Below are 25,371 nucleotides of genomic sequence, written 5' to 3'. Positions count from 1 at the left end.
AAGATATTTCTTCTCTTTTTCAGGGTACAAGCAGCCATTTATACTGTGAAATAATTTTAAGTGATTTGTGCAATAATTTTTACAGCATCTATACTTTACTATGTAGATTAAAATTACAATATGTTTAATTTAAAACGATAAACTTTTTTGTTGTGACGTTTTAGTATTATATAACCTGTATTTTACTTAAATAGTATGTATGGAAAACAAAATTCCTTATCTTCACAGCATCAGGTTCGATTTTACGAAAACTGATTAAAAAGAATAAAAAAGCAATATTTACACTGATATTTTCATAATAAAATAACAGGAGTCACTTCCTCAGATTTCTGATTTAAAAAAGGGTAAGCATGGCAGAATAAGCTGCGATTTAATTTACTTATAGCCTTTGTCCATTAAAGTGTTGCCAAAATATCTATTAGGGCTTGAACAGATGTCAAATGTGTAAGTGAAATATAATATTTATTAAACAGTAAAGAATAATATACTAATTTCTATAATTTATTGTATTCTTTAATACAATAAATTGTTTCTAAAACAAAACTGTGTCAGTTGAGGCAAACTTAGTCTTCCTGCCTTCCCGGTCGTTGGCGGTGGCAAGAATTTCACCAAATTTTTCAGCTTTTTCTAGTCAGCTAATTTCTTTAAACAGTCTGAAGGTAGCAGCTGAAAAAAATGACATGAACTGTGGTTAATTTTAATATTTTTAAATTAAAAGACAAATAGTTATATTGAAAACATTACATGAACTAAAGTAGACTTAAGCATAACACAAGTACTACTAGCAGCGTTTATGCTAATCCCTAGGTAGACAATTCTTTTGCATAGAATCAGAGCAGTTTTTATGTTTTCAGTAAGTTTATAACATATGGAAAACGAGTAAGTTTATAGTAAGAACCTTACGACCCTTTACGAGTAAGTTTATAACATATGGAAAATATTATATTTTATAATATAATAGATGGAAAAAAGTTTTTCTTTGAATAATCTTTAGAAATTATTTGGTCACCTTTCGATGAGATTTTAGAGGTTTCAAAGTGTAGATTAATTTCCTCTAATCACTAATTAATAAGGACTCCAATGTGTGAAAAGAGCAAGGATGACGATTCTAAAACTTAACATAAATTTATTGAAGCGTAACAAGTAACAAGTTTTGTGCGACTGCTTGCTGACGGGATACTCACTGGAATGAATATAGAAATCCTTAATCCCGGCCTCTCAGGGTAGGCTGAAGAGGCACAATTTGGGGGTTTGATCTAAAATTAGATTTTCTAGAAGGGAATTGCTACAAGATGATCTGGGTTCCAATCCCAGAATATGATGGGATTGGAACCCGGGTAGTCAATACAAATTCCACATCTAACACGTGCTTAACACAGTGCTGATTCAGATAGAGTGAAGTATTTTGTAAAGGCCATATCACACTTAAGGAAATTCGTCCAACTCAACCTCAACTTCAACTCGGAAGACAACTCCGTCCGAAAACATAGGTGTGCTATACTTATCCGAATTGGATCAACTGCTGTTCAACTCTTTCAGATCTCTTCGAAAGAGTTGATTCAACTTCACAATTCAACCAATCAGGTGGCAGCAACCGCATGGGATTATGGGATAGCACAAGTCAAAACAATATGGCGGCAAAGTTTATGTGAAAAAGCAGCGAATCTAATTTGTTATATATTAATTCAGGTGAGTTTTTAATTGAGTATTGATTTTAAAGTTATTTTATAAGAAGTATAAATCTGTTTCTATCCATTAAAGAAGTTTATGTTATAAATGTGTTATGTTTTTAACCGTGAATTAAAAGTATGATTTTTTACGCCAAATTCGCCAATCTGAAGTAAATTTTGCAAGTCTGTATATTTATTAGTATTCGCCGAATTCAAATATAGTTTTTTTTTTTACAATTACTTTGCTCTTTCTATAGTTCCGATAAGATTATACCAGCAATTATTCTAGAGTTGGTACTGAATTCAGTGATTTTGAATATTTTTTTACAAAGGAAAAAATTGCCTTATGAAAAGTAAACTTACTCATACCTAAACAATATGCTGACAGAATTAATTTCTCTGTATTATTTTATTTTTAAACTGTATATTTGTCAGTATTCGCGGAATAAAAATTTGTTTTTTTCCAATTACTTTGCACTTTCTATTGACAAGTGGGCCCACCTTGAAAAAACCCACTTGGGACGCTAAGTGGGTTTTATTAAAAAAAAAGTTTTTATTAAAACTTATTGATTCACATTTAATCTTATGTAATTTATTGTGTAGCATAAGTTTGTCAAATAGATCTGCATGCTTTATATGATTAAGTTTTTAATATTTATAAAGTTGAAGAAACTTGTATCTGTAATTTTGTATTACTATTAAAAACTTAAAGAGGGTTTTTTCAAAAAGTAATATTTAATGAAATTAGATTAGATGGAAATTTAAATAACATAGACTGTAAGGATCAATTTTTCAAATGCAGTTGCATTCTTTATATTATTAATAAGCAGGTTTTGAATAAATTATGAAGGAAGTTGAAAATATTTTTTTACCCGTTAAAGCACCTAACAGGTTTTTTCAATGTAATTTTTTTAATAAAAAAGTATTAACACACGTTTAACTTTAAATATACTAATATGTAGGTACTTTTTATATCTGCTTTTTTCATAATTTAATAGATTAATTTATTTTTTGAAATTAAAGATAAAGTTAAAATTATTTATCTAAAAAAGAAGTCTTCTTCTTAAGGTTAAATATTTGAAAAAATGGGACAAGTAACTGATACTCCTTGTAATTATACATAATTTTAATTTCACTTTCTATTAATCTTATTATAAAAACATGGAAAACCATTAAAAATTTATTTCAGTTTTTACTGATAATAAAAAACTTACTCATACCATAACAATATGCTGACAGAATTAATTGGTTGGTAATTTTTAATGACTGTTCCTTATTGTCTGTTGCCTTAAATACATTTGCTTCACCTTTCTTAATAAATTTTTTTACTTGTATTGCAGCAAAGATGAGTCAAAATTTTGAACAAGCTCCCGTTGGAGAAACTTTTAAATGGAGCATCGAAATGGAGAGCACATTTATTGAACTCTTGAAGAAAAAAGAGAACATTTGGAATGTAACATCCCGCCACCACAGGAAATATCATTTAAGAGCTCATAAAAAATTAATCGAAACTGCTTTTGGAATAAATTGTTCACTTTTATCAGTTCTTGTTTTTCCTAATTTTTGAATAGTTTGTGTTTATTCATGTTGAACCTTTAACAAAATAGTGCCGTTTAATAGCTTTCTTTTTTTTAAAATTCAGTTTCACATAAACTTTTAATTTTCTACAAATAGCACAATTTTTTTCAAATTAGAGTATTTCACTAAACATATATAATAATACTTATCGAACTCTTAAAAAACTATTTTAATAATTTTTCAAGAACTTAAAGTCAACATTAAAAAAATTAATTGCATTAATTTGGTGCAAAAAATTATCAAACTCCTAAATTTTGTTATAACTGCTTATTTTTACTCTTATATTAGATTTTGTTTTCTCCGTTGTAAAATATACATAGTAAATGTAAGTTGCAAAAAGCTATATTATGTTATTAAATATATGAAAAACTTAAAGGTAATTTATTTGAATAATTTAAAATAAGTACTATATGACTAAAGGTAAAGAATAATCTAAAAATATATTTATTAACTAAAGATAAAAATCCATTGCTACTTATGTGTTTAATTTATGATAATAAGTGAAATTAATACAGCATGCAACGAATATATTTATAACAAAATGGTGATTTTTTTTTCCTAATTTACTTTTCCAATATTAAAACTAATTATATATTTTTAACTTCTATGTCAAAGATTGCACAAATGAAAACAAACAGTTCTCTCAATAAATTTTCCTAACAGCCTAATCTCTGTCTTCGTAAGCGTCATGCTTTACTCCAAAGTGTCCTTCTCTTATCTTTTTTTTTTTTTACCAAACTGTAAATGATCAAACTTGAAATTGCTGAGGAAGGATCCATTGCCGTCGATTAAATTAAATTTAATTACCACACGCGCTGAGTCTTTCGATGAAAATTTTTATCCGTCTATGTATAAAGCGCTAAATCGCCTAAAAAGAAAGAAATCACTCGTTTATCAATGATCAACTCTTTTCAACCGCATGGCAACCATAGTTCAACTGTTTCAGGTAGTAGTTGAACAGAAAGTTGAAGTTGAGGTTGAGTTGAAGGTTGAGTTGGACGAATTTCCTTAAGTGTGATATGGCCTTAAAGGTACCGCTAAGTGGTAATAAATTTGGCTTGGACACAGATCCCTGTTCCTTAACTATTAAAACAAAGTTTCAATTAACACACCATAATTTTAATTAAAAAGTGAAAATTTTTTCTCTTGATTTTTAATATGACAAAATAAATGCAACAGATTGTGTTTATAAATGTAGTCATTCATCAATAAATAAATAAATATTTAATCATTTTTATATTAAAATATTCATTTTTAATCTTATATCAAAATAGATAAGTAAAAAAAAAAATTTAAAAAAATCTATGTACTCATTGGAATTTTTTTTCACAAAATTTCTTTATAGAAAATCTGATAATGTCAAAGATACTATAAACATATTATGAGAAAAAAAAGAAACCAGTAACCAGTTAATAACTCTACTGCTTCAAATAGACTTTGAAAGGGAAGAATGACACTACAGGTATATCAGGAAAAAAACATCTGAATTCATCAGCCCCCCCTTTTTTTTCCTTCTAATATAACCTCAAGGTTTAGAAATATACATTTTCTACTAATAAAATATAATGTAGATTTTAATTCTATGCTTTTTCAATAAAAAGGTAGAATTTTAATTAGCATTACTTGTAATTTTTTTTTTTTTTTTTTTGAAAAAATTCATGTTTATCAATTACTTTCTACAGCTATGCAAGTATATATTAAGACAGCATTAAATGTGTACTTTAATTTGTACACATTTAATGCTATCCAATCAATCTCAAGAATAAAAAAGATTTTTAAAAATGTAATTTCAAATGTGTTGAAATTTAGCACACACCAAGAAAGAAAGTAATTTCAATAACTAAAATTAATTAATGCAGCAATTTATTTAAAATGAATTTTAAAACTAAGAAAAGAAAACAATAAAAGTATCAATAATTTAAAGCACTTTCAAAATCAATGATTTTTTTAAAAAAAATAAATCATTTGATTTAAATCATGTATTAAATCATGATTTAAATCAACAAACCCTGATAGCTAGTAGTTGAGAAAAGACGCCATGAAAAACATTACAAAACTTTAAAAGTGGTTATCTTTTGAACTTTGAAACATACAATGCTGTAAAACGTAAAAGTATTAGAGTTTAGAATACAAACTAAGCAAAATGAAACAGGAAGGACCAGGGTAATTAATTTAAAGAATAATTGATCCATTTTAGTGCAAGATAATGACTCATGAAAAAGTAAAGTCTTATTACAAATTTTAAAATTCTAAGTCTATAAAATTACCCAAGATGGCGTTTGTAACTACTGAGAGACTTTCAAAACACTGTTTCCTTTTTCATTTTAATTTACAATACATCATCGCCAATTCCAAGATGGTGCTGAAGTAAAAGAGCATAGATAGCCTTTACAGATGGCTTCAAAATAACATATCTGAAAGGAAAAAAAGATATATATATATATATACATAGATATAATGTTTTAATAACCATTACAAAATGTACCTCATATTTTATCATCAATTAAGACCATACAAGTAAAACGAGCATGGGATTGCTGAAGGAAGGAATTATCTAAATTTTTCATTTTGATAATATATTATTTCTTATTTCAGTCACTTCTTTCTCTAAAAGAGTTCTTGCATTAGTTCTTTACTTTGTATATAAGAAGCTTCCAAAGCAATGGCCTTTGCATAAATATATTAAACACTGCAATATCAGTTTGTATGTTAACGAATCCAATTATCAAGAATTCCATGTATAAATTGTGTGCGGAGAAATACCCACACCATCATAATACTTATCACAGTCATATTGGACTTAAGAATCACATAAGTTAAAATATGTTGCAAAGTTGGGACATATTCAGCTATGGAGTGCTTTTCATTTTGATATGTACATGGTATCTGCGACATTTTAAATTTTCAAATTCCTGACTCATCAATAATTCCAAGAAGTTGTCATGACTTACCGAAATTACTATTTCATCCAACAAAAACACTACAATAAATTCACAAAAGCATTATATTAACATTAATTGAAATGATAGGTATAACCAAAGCTGTTATACTCTGAATCCTTGAGGCAGAATTTTTTCAAGCTATCTGCGACAAAACTCTCTAGCACTAATATCTTTCTACAAGATACTTTTCACAATAATAAACATGTATGTTACTAATTTAAAATAACAAAAGCGCTGTGTTTAAAAAAAAAAACTATTTATAACTTATTTTAAATTGAACGTGTAATTTTTATTATAACATTACATGTAACATTTTCACATTTTGTTGGGAGGCATGGAGACACAGAAATTATTTCCTTCACCTTTTGTAACTAATCATCACAATAAAAAAATTGCAAATTATTAAATCCGCAGTAGTACTTGGCGAAGAAAAAAAAAGACGACAAATTCACACGAATTGGTCACCTCAAATGAGTGTTTCGTATCTTGATTAGGCTGTTGTATAAAAATATCGTATAAAAAATATCAGATTTAAAAACTATGGAAAAATTAATATCAATAACTGATAAAATTCGACAGAATTATTGACCTAAAAAGTAAATACCCAAATACAAGATTCAAATTTTTCAGGTTGCTTATCAGGATATTTAAAATCCACTTGAAAATCAGCATCAATAACTGACGAAAATACAACAGAAAAAATACATCAATTTACGCTACTATCGGCGTATATTGAGCACGTCAAAAAGTTATTATTCAAATGCATGATTCAAATATAACTGGTAAATTTCAGTCAAAAAATAAATAAAGGTAATTTTTTTTTTTACTTTTCAAAAGAAAAATCGTAACGAACGAAAAAAAAACTCTGTAACGTTCAGCGAAAATGTTGCTGTGTCTCTGAAAATCTGCTACGGGGCTCTGAATCTTCTTATTTATTGATATTAGACCTAAAAATTGAGTAAAGAAAGAGTTGAAGCATTTAAATAGCTGAAAAAAATACAAAAGCAAATAACTTTTATATAGTTACTTAAAGCTGCTTTTTTTCTTCCTAAAAGTAAGTGTAACATAATAAGCTTAAACAAGAATTTTAAATTGATTAAAATAAAAAAAAAATTAAACAAATAAAATAATTAATAAGATTCTGAAATCACTGAAGTTTAAAAGATAATTCGGTTTAGAAAGGATGTTTTTTCCTTAATTATTTTAAAGAACACAATCAAAACATTTTATATTTTAATAAAATAGGACTAAGATTGGATATATTGTTACAAATTCAGATATTCAGAACGCTGTGAAATTAGGGGGATTCCATCCTTAAAATTAAGATTTTTCAGTTACCAAAATCCGCAGTTTTTAAAAAAATAATAGTTAAGATCATGACGAATTTTGTTCAATAATGAAATCCATGACTTTCTAGGTGTGCAGATACCCTATAAGTACCCTAATAAATACATATATGTACCTAAAGAATAGTATCAGAAGAGATACCCTATTCTTTGGCACGAGCATATGGGTGAAACATTGAACAAGTTTGTCATCTTTCAAGTCTTTCAGACATTTTTTTAGTCCAAGAAGAGCAGACAAATTGTTATAGTGCACAGAACCAATAAAAGTAAACAAACAATAAAAGTAAACAAGATCTTTGGGAATATCAGAATTGAATAACGTGATATAATTTATTAATTAACAAACTTCAATTTATGTAAGTTAAAACCCCTTCTGAAATTATGAATTACTTGATTAATAAGCTACTCGGTGCGGTAAGTAAGATGTAGACAAATAAAATTTTCATGATTCAATTCTTTTTTCTTTTCTTTTTGTAATTTAAACAATATTATATATTAATTAGATACATTAAGCATAATATTAAATAATAATTAAATATATATATATATATATATATATTTTATTANAAAAAAAAAAACATTTCAATCTACCATGACAAATTAATAATTAAAAAATATGCAAATATGATCCATTTGTTAGCTCACTTAGCTCTTAAATTTTTAATTAGTTCAAGTATTAAAAAATATTTTTCATCAAACGTACAATTTGGCAGGTGTGAAAAATATAAACATAAGCATGTCAGAAGGCTTAACATCTCCAAACATACTATAAAATTACGCCACTGTTTGTGAATATGAGAATTGAATAATGTGATATAATTAAGTAGTTAAGCAGCCTGGACATGAAAGAGGTGGAAATCAATGAAATTCTTGCAATATATAATTATATATATTATAAACAGCACATACCTGCCAAGATCAGAGAATTCGCTCACTTCAACGAGGTGCATTAATTCTCCTTTCTGCTGGTTTGAGTTCTCGGGCTCGCTAAATCGAAATAATTTTCTTTCTACTTACATTATGCGCTAAGATATAAATCTTATGAGACGAATTTAGGTTTAATATAAGAAGACAAAAGATAAATAGTCATTATGCTTAACAATTTGGTCTGAACAAATAGGTTTCGTTATTTCAGGATATTCGTTTAACAATTTTTCATAAAATTTTTCACAAAGAACAGTTTTAATTGAAATAATGTCAGAAGTTTTAAAAATACAATGAGAATTTAAATTAGTACTAATATCATTTAAGCAACGTTTTCTAATATTAGGTTTTAGATTAAAATAGTATAAAAAATCTGCACCTATAATATGATTAGTTATATCACAAATATAAAATGGAAAATTAAACTTTCGTCTAAGACCGAAGTCTAAAGTTAACAATTTCTTACCGTATACTTTTATGATGGTATTGTTCGCAGCTTTAAAGGTCTGTATCGGAGAAAGAGTTTTTTCTTTTTTTCCGGTATCCACTAGAAATTGTTTGTTGGATTGTCTATCTCTAACAAAAAGGCGACAATTTGTTGGAGGCAAGATGTTAGTCGCACTTACTCTTGCCTTTCTTGGTTTTTCTGGTAGATGCAGGGTTTGACCCACTTTCTAGCATCCGATTTAAATTTCCGATGATAGAAGCACATTTTGGAGTTTCGATGTGGAGATGAGGATTGGCTTTGACGATTACGAAACTGCGCATAGTACCGGTTGCGAGACCTACTGCGTGTCCGCAAAGCTGCTACTTCTTTTCGTAGTGCTTTAACTTCTTCTAAAAGCTCAAAGGTGCATTGTTGGTTTGAAGAAACTTCGCTAACTTCACTTGAAGTTGACACTTCCATTACTTTATCAGCGATTTCAGCAGCTCTTGTTGAATTTAGTGAAGGGATTGCGGCCAATGTCGACTGAACATGCTGCGGCAACTGATTTAGAAATAGTTCCAAAAGTAGAGAATCTGAGATTTTGTGGGATTCAGCTCTTCTCTGCATAGTGAGCAAGAGTTCACTAGGCTTTCTATGTCCTAGTTGCTCTCCGGAGAGTAAACGTCGAATTTCTTGGAACTTTGTTTCGCCGCAGCGTGAAATAATTTCTTCTTTCAGCTTTTTGAAAGGATCGTCTGCGTCAGGAGTTATAATGACGTCCCTTACAACTGCGGCTACTTCAGGAGGAAGATGGGCGAGGCAGTAGTTAAACTTTGTTTTGCTCTCTGAAATCAGCTTCGGTGTCTCAAGCTGGAAAGTTGCTTCGACCATATGGAACCACAGGTCTGGATCAGAAATATTGAAGATGGGAATTTTTACTGCAGTTGATTCCGCCATAGTTGTAGTTTCCTATTAATCCAAGAACCAAAAACAGGAAAGATCAAAAATAAAAGTTACTTGTATCGTCAGACATCCGGGTCACCATTGAAATAAGCGAAGATAGCTCCTTCGAGATACTAATATTTTATTAAACATATTTACATTTATATACAAGTTGGTTTGAATTACAAGAATCATCATCACAGCAGGGTGATGAGAGAAATACTGACAGGCTGCCATGTGCGTGCTGGTATTTATACAATTCTAAGAATATGACGTCAGAGCTCTTATTTCAGTTCACTTCAAAAATAAGTAAAAACACAATTGATTAAAGACAAACAGATAACAATATGAAATAAACTTGATTTTACGATGAGCGGCGAACCCATCACCACATATATATGTAAAAAGATGCAGTCGGACCGAGCAAGGAAAACAGACACAGGTTTTTGGTAAAATCAAAGTAACTTTATTTATGTCATACTTTGTTGAGTGGGAGCGAAAAAGTGAAGTTTACTCCATCAGCGATCATTCTTTCTATTAGGAAAAAGAAGGGAAATCTTAGAGAAAAGATTATGTAGAGAAAAGAGGGAAATCTTAGAGATTGATTGGTTAAAGAACTAGCTCGAGTGATTCCCACGAAGCTTAAAAGGGAAGAATGTCTTTATTTAAATTTATGTTCAATTATGTAAAAAAGTATGTTATGTTTTTTCGTCTCATTCTTGTATGCAATTAAATGTTTGTGCAAATTTAATTCTGATAAAATACAATACTTACTAATTTTTTTTTGGTTTTGACATTTAAATGTTATCTAAACTTTAAATAAATGAAACTACATAGTACTTTAACTAATTATTGAATCGTTGAAAATTTCGGATTACCCAATGTAAAATTATTTTTACATTACAAAAAATAATTGCAAATTTCTTTAATTGAAATTCATAAAGGCTTGTTTTGTGTCCACTCCCTGAAAATATTTCCACAGGTGCCTTTAAGTTTTGTTTCAAGTGTTTTGTAAGTAAAATTTCAGATTCTAAAAGGATAAAGTTACGTATGTATTTCTCTGTTTAATTTCAGTGATAGAAGTGAAATAATTTATGCAAGTAAGTAATTTGAATATTTATTAAATTTCTTTATTGTCTCAGTTATTACAAAAAATAACAATTTAAAAAATCGAGACATAATTTTATTTTAATATTTTTGGAAATGAATGACAGTTATATGGTAGAAAAGAAAAGTTAAGGTAAATTTTCAACTCAATTCAAATGTAAATTTAGCTTAGCAATTATGTAGTGTTGTTTTCTTAATTTACAATTTCAGAATATAAGTAATGAATGATAATTGTGAAATTACAAATGGCTTAAGTTACACATTTTAAAATATATATATATATATAGATTTTGATAAAATAAGCTCATTTAAAAAAAAAATTAAGAGTACATTTTACAGTTAAAAACTTGAAAATTATTAATGATATAAAATTTGTCAGAAAACCCATTGTATGATTAAAAGAAAAAAATATCAATAAAAGTTGTGATATAGTATTTCTTAAATAAATTTGAAATATTCAAAAAAATCAGCAGAACATAAGATATACTTTGGAGTAAGAGGGAGGAAAATGGATGGTAGCAGAGATCGCTAAAATAATTTTATTTAGTATTTCTGCATTGCTATGTAAATAATGCATGGAATGTTATTATAAAACTATTGTTCTATGTTTTACTGCTTCACAGCAATATAGAAAATTAAGTAAAATTATATCGCCGAATTATTCTACTACCATCCATATCTTCCTCTTGCTTACTCCAAAAAAATAAAAAGCAAAGCAAAATAATATCAGAAAATACAAAATCTAATATTATATAGCATCAAAACTAATGCAAAATAATATTATGGCGAACGCGAGATAATATTAGTTTGCATAGAATCTAATATTATATAATGCAGAGCAAACAGCGACCTCTTGTATCTTTCTAATATTAGAAGTTGTGCAAGATAACGTTAGATTTTGCCTATTTTCTGATGTTATCTAATATTAGGTGCTATTTGGGGAGTAGCAAAAGCTACAATTTTAACATGGATGAAAATGCTAAAAGCAATACAGAAAATTTTGTAAATGAATTAAATGATAATTTATAAAAATTAAGTATGGATCAAAATGTGCAGGATAAACCAGACATACTAATCTTTGAGCCGGACATTGGTGTTCAATTCACAGCCTGGCTCAAACATTTCAAAAACCAACTATCGATGCTAAATTAAATGACGAATGGAAAGTTAAAAATTTTCAAAAATTCATTAAAAGTTCAGCTTTGAAATTGTGTATTCAAGTATGCATAAATTTAAATAAAGACATTTTTCTCTGTAAGCTTCGTGGGAATCAATCAACCTAGTTCAAAAACCAATAGTAATCCCTCGGATTTCCCTTTTCCCTTCAAATATAACAAAATAGAGGGAAATTCCTTTGCTACTTTCCCTAGGATAAAAACTTAAGCACACAGTTTTGGAGTGCGATTTTGAGCTCCGTCTTTGATAGAAAATGTCTTGAATATATCATAATAAATAAATGAACCCTCTACATTTCAATCGGTTCTCAAAGCCACTCATCATTACAAGAACCAGAACCTGCTATGATTTGATCAGCATCCAAACCCGTTATCAATTGCAAACCATTCTAACCAACACTTCTTCTATAATACTCGATCCCACTAAAATTTTATACTCAGACACAAATATGTCACGTTCAAGAATCGAATCTATTATTTTATTAGTTCTTGAAACGACTATTTTTTATCGGTAATGAACTCGTTATTATAACATCATTACTCGAACCAAACACCTTATAATCGGTACTCAAACCCTCTATCATTAAATCATTTATCGAACCTACTATTTTTCATTATTAGAAGAACCTGCTATGATTCGATCAGCATCCAAACCCGTTATCATTCGATCGAAAGATTTTCTAACAAACTCTTCTTCTATAATACTCGACCTCACTAAAATTTTATCACTACTCGGACATATAGTGTCAAAAATCGAACTCATCAATTTAACTGGTTCTAAAAACGACTATATTTTACTAGTACATGAACTCGTTATTATGATTTCATTACTCGAACCATTATTCATAACCTTTCAACCGTTGATCAAAACCCCTATTCTTTGATCAATAAAATACTCCTAATTTTTCATGCATCCTTGAAACTCCCCATCTTTCATTAATACTTGAAATCTCTATAATTTGATTAGCACTCGAACTTACTATTATTTGAACGTTACTCAAATCAACTTTGTTTCGGCATGGAATGACATTATAAAATTATTGTTTATGTATTACTGCTTCACAGCAATACAGAAAAGTATATAAAATTACATCACCGAATTATTCTGCTACCATCCAAATCTTCCTCTTACTCACTCTAAAAAGTAAAAAGCAACGAAAGATAATATCAGAAAACATAAAATCTAATATTTTATAGCATCAAACTAATGCAAAATAATATTACGGCGAGTATTAGATAATAGTAGTTTGTATAGAATCTAATATTATGCAGAGCAAAAAGCGACCTTTTGTACCGTTCTAATATTGGAAGTAGTGCAAGATAACGTTAGAGTTTTCTGACGTTATTTAATATTAGGTGATACTTGGTGTAGTGCTACTTTATCGTTACTTGAAACCCCGCTAACTTTTTATCAGTCATCATATAAAGTCTTGTTTGGGTGGTGCTCAAATCCTCTGTCGTTTGATCAAGTATGAAACCCTCTACCTTAAAGAGAACTCCCTTTCATTTGTCATATGCTTCCATTTCACACAAAAAGTTTTGTATTTTTGCTACATGTATAGAGCAGCATTCGGTGTGAATGCTTCTTTATTCTCAATCGAAATGGGCTACAGGTGGCGTATAGCAAAACTCTCTACCTATGGCAAAACTACACATGCTTTCGCCATTAGCGCGTGGAGAGGAAGTAAGTTAGTTTTTGTCTTGATTTTCAAACAGATAAATAACTTTTATGTTAGGAAATTATATGTAACAGAAACTACATTGAACATGTTCTGAGAATCTTAAAAGATATTCGAAACAGTTAAAAATGAAAATTATTAAAATAGAAGAAAATATCGTACTACATTCCTGTACAGCTGAAAAGAGAAGGAGAGGTAAAGAGGCTTATCTCCCCAGACGGCTTATTCGAGTGCTGCAATCGCGAATTCCAAACATTCACCCCGCGTCAAGGGCAATCAGAGATGCAGTGTGAGTGGTACTTAAAAGAGTAGCAAAAGGACAGCGAGCAGCAAAATGACAACTCAACTCTTATTATTTTCAAACATGATGGCTTCATCAGAAAATCAGATTCATGGAAACATTGACAATTCAGTGAGTAAACAATCTGAAACAGAAGCCACCATTGAAATTTCAGATTCAATGGACACAAGTGAAAATGTTTCTGATTTTAAATTGCCTCAAGCCTTAGAAAAAGTGCTTGCTCTCAAAACTGTAAGAGCACAAGAATTAGGAATCGATCCTGACACTGTGCTATCTCCAAATGCAGAGAGAACTCAAGTTTCTAAAGCACCTGTGGTAAATTTGGTATCAGTGGACGATGAGGATTATGTGGAGGAGGAGGAGGTTGCTTCTCAAAAGCAGAAAGATTCTAAGATCAAACGACGCAAGAAAAAGAAAAAGAAGAGACAAATTAAAAGTCAAAATCCAATGTTAAAATTTCAAGATAAGCATTCGCAGAGAGACTCTGTTGTTGATGTCGATATAGAGTATGTTATAGAGGTAATCGATACTTCTGATCCATTATATCACCAGTTTATGAAAATATTTGAGAAGTTCAAACTAACTGAAGGCGAAAAAGAAAACGAAGTTGGTGCAGACGCTGGGAAAAATACATTAAACGAAGAAATGTTTATTCCTATGGCTATAAGAAGGAAACCAGTGGAGTTAGGTGATGATAATGAGAAAGATGACAAACTTGAAGAAAAAAAGCCAAAGCTTTCTAAAAGAAAACTTAAAAAGTTAAGCCGGATGTCTGTCGCTGAGCTTAAGCAAAAAGTGAATCGCCCAGAATTGGTTGAAATTCATGACGTCACAGCTAAAGACCCTGTTCTTTTACTACATTTAAAAGCGTCTCGTAATACTGTGCCAGTTCCTCGTCATTGGTGCTTCAAATGTAAATATTTACAGGGAAAGCGTGGTATCGAAAAACCTGCGTTTGAATTACCAGACTTTATTAAGCGAACCGGCATAATGGAGACCAGGCAAGCCCTGCAGGAAAAATATCAAAAAACCATGAAGGCTAAAGTGAGGGAAAGAGTACGACCGAAATTAGGCAAAATCGACATGGATTATCAAAAGCTTCACGATGCCTTTTTTAAATGGCAGACAAAGCGGAAAATGACTATTCACGGGGACTTGTACTACGAGGGAAAAGAATTTGAGACTAGATTGAGAGAGAAAAAACCTGGCGATTTAAGTGAAGATCTGCGGACTGCTTTAGGAATGCCCACCGGACCACATTTGAACAAATGCCCCCCACCGTGGTTAATTGCTATGCAGCGTTATGGACCCCCTCCTTCTTACCCTTACTTGAAAATTCCCGGACTTACCGCACCTATCCCTGACGGTTGCTCCTTTGGTTACCACGCAGGCGGTTGGGGTAAGCCGCCTATTGACGGGACTGGCCGGCTTCTCTACGGCGATGTGTTTGGTACACAGATATTAGACAACCAATCTCACATTGAAAAGGAAGAAATTGATCACACTCTGTGGGGCGAACTCAAAACAGAGTCTTCAGAAGAAGACGAAGAGGAGGAAGAAAATGAGTACGAGGAAGATGAGACTAGATTAGTCACTCCAGCTGAAGGGCTTATCACCCCTAATGGATTTAGCTCGATTCCAGCTGGAATGGAAACACCCGATATGATTGAATTTCGTAAGAGGAAAGTTGAAGTGGAATCGGAGGGCGGTGAAGCGCCTACTCTTTATACTATATTACCAGAGAAGAAAACTGAGCGTGTTGGTGCGGCTATGATGGGGTCCACCCATACTTATGAGGTAGCCGCAGAGATTCCGGGTTGTAAGCTGAAAGCATCTGGTACTGAGTCTTTTCCACCCCAAGGTATTGAAGTAGCTTTAGATCCAAGTGAATTGGAAATGGACACCATTGCTATGGCTGCAAGGTATGAACAGACGATGAGAGAACAACAGACGCAGTTGGAAGAAGAAGATTTGAGCGACATGGTGGCTGAACACGCTGCACTTCAGAAAAGCAAGCGTAAGAAGCAACAACTTGATAGTGCAAAACCTCCCAAAAAATGCAAAGAATTCAAATTTTGAGTTTCATGTGGTTTGGAAGATAACATAACCCTTTGTACATAAGTTCTTCATATTTCTTTAGGAAACAAATCATTGGGTAATTTAAAGGGCAAAGAATAGTTAAGCACTGTTGCCGCTCCACAGGGAATTTAAAAATCAACCAAAATTGTTGGGAATTTTGAGTTTTTCTTTAGAAACTGCGAAAATGCAGGAAATTTTGTTTTTTATTTTCATCTTTTAAAAAATTGTGATCACTCAAAGCGTGATCTACCCAGTGTATCTATGCACTTGAAAAGTTATGAATTTCGGTATTGAACAAAATTTGTCATGAAGTATCATGGTTGTAACTATTTTTTTTTAAAAAAATCAGAGAGTCATTGATTTAGGTTGCCGAAAAATCTAATTTTAAAATGGAATTCCCCCCCCCCCCAATTTCACAGTGTTCTGAATATCTAAGTTTATAACTAAATCCCCACTAACAGTCATATTTTATTAAAATATAAAAAGTTTTTATCATATTCTTTGAAAATTATGATGTTCTTTCAAAAAATGAAAGAAAAAGCATCTCTCGAGCGAATTATCTTTTAAACTTCTGTGATCTCAGAATTTTTTTATTTTATCAATTTAATATTCTAGTTAAGGCTTTTTATATTACACTTACTGTAATGAGGAAATAAAACAGTTTTAAATAACTACATATATTTGATAGCATTTAGTTATTTGCTTTTGTATTTTTTTTCCAGCCATTTTATTGCTTTAACTCTTTCTTTATTCTGTTTTTTAAGTTTAAAATTAATAAATAGGAAGATGTAGAGTATAACAGTTTTGGTTATAACTATCATTTCAATTAATGTTATAATGCTTTTTTAAATTTATTGTGTTTTTGTGGAGTAAATAGTAACTTTGTTAGGTCGTGAAAAATTCTTGGAATTAATCATGAATGTGAAAATATAGCAGATACCCTGTATAGAATAGAGATAATAGTTCAACTTCCTGTGAAGTTTGCAGGTAGAGCATCGTCATTTCATTTTGAAAACTCTGTGGGGGGGAAAAAGGTTGCTATAATAGGGCATAAGTGACCGGTTAGACTTATTATAGCGCACCATCTGATCCTATCTCAACCCGGCATGGGTAGAAAAAGTGTTGTTACAAACAGAGTGGGAAGTGAATTCTTCTATTATGTCACAATAGCAATCCATGAGAGGGTGCCGTTGGAAGTCGAAATGCTTCATTAACCCTAGATTTATCGTTTGGGGGGGGGGAATTAAAATAAATTTTTAAAGAGGCAAGGAGAAGAATCTTATAACTTGCTTTTCTAAAAGTATTTTGTGAAACTAATGTTTTTCCTCAAGTTGAATTTGTGAAGGTACTGCTAAATGGTAGTAAATTTACCCTGGACAGATCCTGGAAATGTTCAGTTTATTTATATTCAGAAATCTCTTTAAATTAATTATAACTATCTTTGATGAATTAGATACCTATTAAGATTCGAAATTATGTGTAAACATTATACATAGCATTTCAAGTATGTTTAATGTTAATCATAAGAGGCAAATATTGCAGTTTTTCTATTTTAATGACTATAAGAATACCTAAAATTCCCTATGCGTATAATACTTAGTACATTATGCAACAATTATCATGAAATTTATATTATTTTGTAAAATCTGCTGGATTTTTACTTGCATACCAAGTTTAATCCCAAAATAAATTTCCCAAGTCAATCCTTATAAAGTGTTGAATTGAATTAAGGTAATTGTGTATGTATACATACACACACATGTAAGTGTTTAGCAATATTGTTTGTCATTTTTATTCCAGTAAATGTGCCATTACTGTTTACACTCATAGTTTGATTATTTTGGTACTTTTATGCAGTCAATTATTTCTTTTTCTGAGCACATTTGTTTTCCTGTAATCAGTGTTATCTTAATAAATAATTCAATTTTCATTTAAGGAATTAATTTATAGTTTAGTCTCTCTTAATGTTTTATTACAGATCAATAAACATTTTGAAAAACAAATCCATATTTACAACTCGTTATAAAATCAATATAAATTATAAAAATGGTTTTTAATATGAATATTTTATGCATAAAATAAGGAACTATTAGTTTAAAAAATTGAAACTTTTAGTTTAAATTCTTTTCTGTGTTTAGATATAAATTCTTAATACAGGCAAATATATATGTACCTTTTTAAACTGTGATTAAAATTGTATTCAAATCATGAGAAATTGTGCAAGTCCTCTAATTTTGCTGTGTAAATTTTATGGTCTCTAGTTTTGTCTGGAGATTGTCTGTTCTAGCTCTAAAGCATGATTTAACACAAATTGGTTGAGTATTCCCTTTCTCTTCCTCTACAACACGTCAAAAATATCTAAAATAATTTTTTTTGTTATATTTTAGCACTATCTGGATAGCAAAGTGTAGTTGTGTTGCCATCATGCTATATAGATTTAGAAATATCAATCACTGGATCCGTAGATGTAGAATCGTATATTAGTGACTGCATCCCTCGGTGGACTGACCGCAAAACCTGGTAGATTGACAAAGTCAAGCAATACTGGAAGTGGCCTGTGAGTGACCACTTTGATCAAACTGAGGGTGTGTGGTATTGGTACTCGTTAAACTGTGACAGTGGAAAATAATTTCTTTAAATCATCCTCCAGAATGTTTTCCAGTCTGTCGCCAATAAGATGCATTTACTCAGAATGCGATTGCCATCCGGGAAATATATTTCCATGCGAAAAACTAACCGGCGTGAATGCTCCTACAGCTCATTGGGCATATCTTGATCTACTTAAAAGAACATTCACACCAGGTGCGAAAGAAATTGTGTATGCGAGTTCAGAGATGTGAATGAAAAACTGATTGGCAAGTTTAGTATATTTCACCAACGACGTTCTAGGTCGCATTTTTTGCAACCGGTGTGAATGGTAACTAAATAAAGTACTACAATGCCATTCTCGCTGAATGAGGTTCGCGCACCTCTAATCGTCATTGAGGAAATGATATATGAGAATCTAATTTTTTAAATATATTTTCCTCTGCAAAACTTGCCAATCGGGTTCTATTTTTCTCTCGACGAGGTTCAATAAAAATTTTGATTAAGGGAGAAGTTCCCTTTTTCCGAAACATGATAGAGCTTTCCATTAAATTTTTAATAAAGTCTCCATAGATATTTGGGATCAAATATTTAAATTGATTTGTTTTGTTCAAAATTGGGATCTACAATACAAAATATCCCCTTTTGCTTTTTATGCAAATACATTTGAAGCATGCCAAGTACTTGCCCCTTATCACAATCCATTAGTTTTAACAATTTTTGCTGAAGTGGGACATTTGATTTAATTTTAAACTACTAATTCTTCATTAATGGCATTTGCTGATGCTCCTATAATTTTCACTTGGAAGATATCATTAGTCCATATGTGTCAAGTTTTATATTTTTTTCTTTACTTAGTTGTTTTCAAACACCAGTTTCCACCTTCTTTTCATTGCATCTGTGTTTTTTTATAGGGTATGCTCCCATAATTGTTTCTACCAATGCTCCACACCGGGAAACTTCATACATCTTGGAAGTTGTTATGCTTGCGTACCGCAGCCTATTCCATTGGATGTTTTCTGCTTGCCCCATTGTTTTCTTGTAAGTATGTTCACATTTTCCATTGTCAATGTGCAGTGCAAAATGGAAGAAAATCCTCTGCTGTTTGTCCTAAATGCTATTGGAAAAATTCATTTAAAAGAAATTTTAAAGACAGTTTTCCTGTCGCATTTATACTCTTCCAGTGTTTTGTCAGTCCTGTATCACATCTGTTTATCAGGCTTTCTTCTTTCACATGGTTAAAAATTCACAATTTGAATCTACATCTATAGCTACAGAAGGTACAGTGAACTCTCACTACAACGATACCCGATACAACAGTAACTCCCACTATTGCAATAATGTTTCGTGGTCCCGACGAACTTGCATATGAATTAATGTTATCCACCTTTCAATATTGCGATATTCTCTGAAACAATACACCCCTGTAAAATTATTTTTTTCTTCAAATTTCAACCTTATTTTCTCCATTTATTATTGGTTTTCAAATTATGTAAAAATCTTATTTTATCATATTTTACCTTCCCCCCCCATCTTTTCTGACTAGAGAAATCTCTCTGCTAATTATGTACTTATCTTATTTCTTTTCACCACAGTGAATGACTTTTGTATTCAGATTTCAATACCCCATCCTTGATGTACATAGACCACCCCTAAACCTTCAATTGCCGCCCTTATCTCTGAAGAAGTGACAGATGTAACATTCCTATCTGATTTCATATTTAGCCATAACTACCGCTCAGCAAATTAAATTTTTATATAATATATAAATAGATTTATAGTTAATACATATATATATAACATTAAAATTTTAAAAAAAAAAAAATTTGTGTCCTCAAAGTATGTAGGCCTTTGATGTAATATATCCCTCTGCAACACTATATTTATTTGATACCAAAAATATTGTTGTTTTACTATATTTTAGTCAGGTCTTTTAATTTAAGTTATGATGTTCACGTTGGATCCTCACTTCTAAAATGCACCCAAGTTAACAATATGTTTACAGACACCTTAAAAAAGGGGTATAAATTTTGTGATTAATTTGTCAAATCAATACAAAAATTGACTGGCAAGCGAATATAGTAATGATTTTGTTTCATGTGTGAATGCACTTCATTTGCAAGAAGCTATGAATTTTTAGCCCATTTTTGCTACGTTAAAACCTTCTAATAGTTTATTTTGTATGAATTGCACCATACTATTTAGTAGAACTAGAATATATATGAGTCGCTCAGAAGCCAATGCAGTTAAGTCCAAAACGCAAAAATTGAAAAAATCAATGTTTTTTGATACATTAGTTTTTAAACTTTTCGGTTTATTAATTTAATTAAAAAAGTATATAAAGTCTTTTTTTCGAGGTGTAAACTCTGCAAAAAAATAAGATATGTACAGGATGTGTAAATAAAAACGTAAGTGTTTATTGAAATAATGACAGCATCTTAAAAATTTTAGGACCTATACCTTTTGGCAACTGAATAAGATAAGAAATTTATGTAAAAATAATAAAATAACATTTATTGTCATAAGTTTTATGTTTATTCATTATAACAAACATCATCTTCCGAGTTATTTAAATGTAAATCTCAGGGATGAGATTTTTCCGCTTTTTAGCGGATTTCTGCTTTTTTCACTTTTATCTCTTGAATTTCAGTTTTTTTTTTTTATCAAAAATTCAGATTTTTCTTAAAATTTCACTGATTTTCATAAGTATTCCGCTTTTTCAGAAAATTCACTGTTTTTTTAAAAAAAAAAAAAACAGAAAATTCAAACTACATAGCTACCAATTCTTTCTCATTTTTACTTATTAGAGCTATTTTCTCCCCTTTTACTCGCAGCAGATAAGATTCTCTGAATTTTTTACTGGCCCTCCAGATAGATCCGATTTTTGTAGTTCAAACAATGCTGCTTCTGACAAGCCTTTTAGGGGTTCCAAGCCTGGAATCTGCTAATATCTCGATTCTTATTCGCACGAATTTAATATCAAACATAGCTTTTCATATTTGCATGCTGCCATTCTTATTCACACGATTTGAATATTGTATGTTGCGATTCTTAATTACGAGATTTAAAAATCCGATATTGTGACTCGTATTTACGCCTTTTTAAAAACCTATGTAGCGATTCGTATTCACTCAAGTTTAAAATTAATGTCTTGATTTGCTCATGCGGTTTATAATATCAAACATTGATTTTCGTATTTATACGTAATTTTGAAATACGGCAATGGGATTCACATTCACGCATTCTAAAAATTATGCATCATAATTCTTATTTATGCAATCTAAAAATTACGCATCATGATTGGTATTTACGCGATCTAAAAATTATGAATCGTGATTTGTATTTACGCGTTTTAAAAATTCTATATCCCAGTTTGTATCTCCTCATTTTCAAAATCGTGTATCTAGTTTCATATTCATGTGATTTCAAAATCCATAATTGTTATTCATATTCATGCAATTTTAAGATCAACTATCGCGATTCTTGTAAGAAGTAAATTTTTTTTTAAAATTAGTTACTATAAAGGTGACTGTTTTTCTAATGACTATTATTAGTATATGTAAGTGTTACAACATCAGAGAAACTGGAAGGGAATATATTCAAAACTTACATTCTGTGCTTGCAAAGAAGAAAAAATAGGATTTGTCACAAGATGTTTGAAGATGGACTAACGACTAAATATAGCAAACAAAAGCAGTCACTTAAAAAGGGATTCAATTTAATTTTTTTTTTTTTTTTTTGGAAAAAACCTTAGAGGAGATATTAGGGTAGAGAGAGCCAGTCTATTGTTTGCACTCGGAAAACTTGTTCAAAGATGGGGGCTACCTTTTTAGCGAAACTTTCATAGGTGGCGGGGGCATCGTACAGGAATATTTTTAAGAGTACCTAGGGATTTTTCTCTCTTTTTTTTATTTCATTTTGAATGCTTTCCCAATTTTATTCGTGATTGTAAGAAATAAGTTTTCTAATAAATAAAAAAACATTATAATATGTGCGCTGCATTTAATTATTTGCTTTTAATTGCTTAATCATAAAAAGCTAATAATATATTAGTTAAGCATGATTTAACCAAACAATGAAATAAAAATAATGATTTTTTGGATCGAATATGCATTTGAAAGTATGTAAAATATAAAGAAACAAGTGCAAATGATTATATGTATTAATTATTTTTGTCAAAAGGTCATAAGAGATAAGAATCTTTGTCTATCCAATGAATCTGCAGTAAAATGCTTAGAGCATAACACACTATTATTGCATGCCGTGAGTTCTTCTCTGTGGACATTTACTTCGCATACTTTTCGTTTTATCTCATCTTTAGGAAATCTACGTCAGTTAGCTATTAATAAAGGGTGGTTTTAAGATTATTATTAGACAAATAAAATAATAACGAAACATGCTGAAAAATACGTAAAATGTGTTTTATAATTAAATTAAAGTTGAAACTATTAACTGAAATGATTTGAAAAAATCTGATAATACTCTACACATTTAGTATCTGATTTTTAAAATGCAGAATATGTGTGAATAAAAAATGAGAAATTTTATATTTGAGTTAAATAATTATGTAAATTTTTACTAAAAATTGATATATTGAGTAATTTAAAAGAAAATGTGTGTCTTCTATTAGTACAACAAAGAATTATTAATTCAGGTTCAGATCGATGGGTCAGCTTGTCCAAGAAATAAAGGCTCGCGATACGCAATGCTAACCACATTGTCACTATTATGACTGTTAATCATTAAATTGTGCTAGCTTAACCTTCATGACTTTCAGGCACTCAACGAGCTATTGTGGGAATGCTTTGCTTTAAGAATTGTTAATACTTTACTTATCTTTTATTTTTTCTTAATTTTTATTATAAAGATATTTAGTTAAATTTTTAAAACATATTTCCCTATCATTTATACATACTTTACTATCAAAGCCTTTTATAATTAATTTTAATCGATGCATATTTTTTCTTATTTAGATTACATATAATAATTAAAAAAATTTAAAAGGACAACTGAAATGACAATTTTTAATTTTTTTATTTATATATATATATATATATATATATACACTGGTATGCAATTCATCTTTTACATAACTTTTTTATGGTTTTAGTGTTAGTGATAATTTTTCTGATAGAAACAAAATATTTTGTTTTATTTTTAAAATATTAATATTTTTACATGTTGCACAATTTAGGAATTCTAGTTTGCCTGCCATGCGATAATAATTTATTTAAACCAATGCATACAATTAAAATTTTAGTGAGTTAACATAACATAATTAAAGAATTTAAATTAAAATAACAAATTTTGGTTTTGTTATTTGTCACTTTATTTTATTTAAAAAAAAGTATTACGAAACTCCATATAAGAACATACTATCTACCTGTTGTTTGAAATATTGATAGTTCTCGACTTAATTAACATTTTACATTAAAATAATTAATTAATGTTAAAAAAAAAGAACTATTCACTTTTATTTCTAGAAATCAAAATAAAATACCTATAATAATAATAAGTAGCTACTCGTTTGACAATCCTTTAAACAATTATTTAATAATAGGGCCTATTATTAATAATATAACCTATAATAACCTAGTTAAAATTTTTCTGAATAATAAATGTACAGTAATAAATATAAAACTTCCTACATAAATATGAATATCCAAACAATTTTTCCTATATAATAAAAAAAGTGTTCTTCGACTTATAAATTTTATTTAAAAACTTAATTTTTAAAAAATAATTGTATTTTTTATCCAAATATTTTTTTTTACATGAAATGTACTTTCATATCTTTTTAAATCTGTACAACTAAAATATATAATTAAATTCGCTTGAAATTATTTAAAAAAAATTATTTTAACTCATCATTATAAGTTACAGAGCGAAAATAAAATGCGATTTGTTTGTAAACAATGGCGTGAAAAAAATGCGCCAAATCCGATTCGCGTGCTCATCAAAAAAGGAGTAAAAATATCAATATGAAATTAAATTGTAATGAAAATGCCTATAAATGTTAATTACATTATAATCTATTAATTTAAATAAAAATATAAAAAAAATAATAACTATTTTGCTTGTTAAAAACCAATTAAATTCATTTCATAACCTGACGTGCTAACATAAAAATTGCAAATAAATGTTTATAAGTGAATATAAAAGAATAAAAATCTTATTTGTGAAATGTAAAATGTCCTCCTTTAATGAATTTTTCGTCACACCCGTATCCACAGCAGTATACTACCATTTTTTTTAAATTTTATAGTTCAAAACGCAGTTTATCAATCCACCTCCATAGTAAAAGACTGGGGATAGGGTTTACTGGAGGAAAAGTCGTCCAGGAATCACGTGACGATGTTCTTTGCAACGAGGGATGAGGGACTGGTTCTCTCTACCTAAATTACTCCTCTAAGGAAAAAACAAGTAATTAACTCGTCAAAATTTTATTTATAATTGCTGTTATTTATGCTATAAAAGGCAAAATTCTTATCAAATAAAAAACAATTATCTAAGCAGTTGCTGATTGTCATGTAATTTTTCAAACTAAAATAGCAATTTTTGTATGTTAAGGAGTTACTATATATTTCTACTTCACTGTTATTGATATGTTTCAAA

The 25,371-nt window shown here is 29.7% G+C and overlaps 2 protein-coding genes and 1 long non-coding RNA gene across 4 annotated transcripts; 2 read left to right on the top strand and 1 right to left on the bottom strand.

Moving 5' to 3' along the window:
* Nucleotides 1-483: 483 nt before the first annotated feature.
* Nucleotides 484-10,213, bottom strand: LOC107444425 (uncharacterized). 2 transcript variants are annotated; one of them, XR_001584127.3, is made up of 3 exons: nucleotides 8,446-8,699; nucleotides 5,516-5,662; nucleotides 484-666 (listed from the first exon to the last, which is right to left on the bottom strand). XR_001584127.3 is itself a non-coding variant. In XM_071182976.1 (3 exons), the coding sequence occupies exon 1, from the start codon at nucleotides 9,842-9,844 to the stop codon at nucleotides 9,083-9,085; it is 762 nt and encodes a 253-aa protein (XP_071039077.1). In that variant the 5' UTR covers nucleotides 9,845-10,213; the 3' UTR covers nucleotides 484-666; nucleotides 5,516-5,662; nucleotides 8,927-9,082. The 2 variants fall into 2 exon arrangements, 1 of the variants encoding a protein (XP_071039077.1); XM_071182976.1 differs by lacking the exon at nucleotides 8,446-8,699 and adding an exon at nucleotides 8,927-10,213.
* LOC122271586 (uncharacterized) lies at nucleotides 707-3,216 on the top strand. The gene is made up of 2 exons (XR_006226489.2): nucleotides 707-1,689; nucleotides 3,011-3,216. It is a non-coding gene; the product is annotated as an uncharacterized lncRNA (long non-coding RNA).
* A 3,919-nt stretch (nucleotides 10,214-14,132) lies between the features above and the next one.
* On the top strand, nucleotides 14,133-22,474 carry LOC107438022 (splicing factor 3B subunit 2-like). The gene is made up of 2 exons (XM_071182994.1): nucleotides 14,133-18,727; nucleotides 19,671-22,474. The coding sequence occupies exon 1, from the start codon at nucleotides 14,155-14,157 to the stop codon at nucleotides 16,168-16,170; it is 2,016 nt and encodes a 671-aa protein (XP_071039095.1). The 5' UTR covers nucleotides 14,133-14,154; the 3' UTR covers nucleotides 16,171-18,727; nucleotides 19,671-22,474.
* The last annotated feature ends 2,897 nt before the right edge of the window (nucleotides 22,475-25,371 follow it).

This window comes from Parasteatoda tepidariorum, chromosome 7 (genome assembly GCF_043381705.1).
Source record: "Parasteatoda tepidariorum isolate YZ-2023 chromosome 7, CAS_Ptep_4.0, whole genome shotgun sequence".
Classification (NCBI taxonomy): Eukaryota; Metazoa; Arthropoda; class Arachnida; order Araneae; family Theridiidae; genus Parasteatoda; species Parasteatoda tepidariorum.
This window is presented reverse-complemented; position numbering and strand designations above follow the sequence as displayed.

What these genes read in the sequence shown, in the direction of transcription:
- LOC107444425 (XM_071182976.1), bottom strand. Translation starts at nt 9,844, where the DNA reads ATGGCGGAATCAACTGCAGTAAAAATTCCCATCTTCAATATTTCTGAT.
- LOC107438022 (XM_071182994.1), top strand. Translation starts at nt 14,155, where the DNA reads ATGATGGCTTCATCAGAAAATCAGATTCATGGAAACATTGACAATTCA.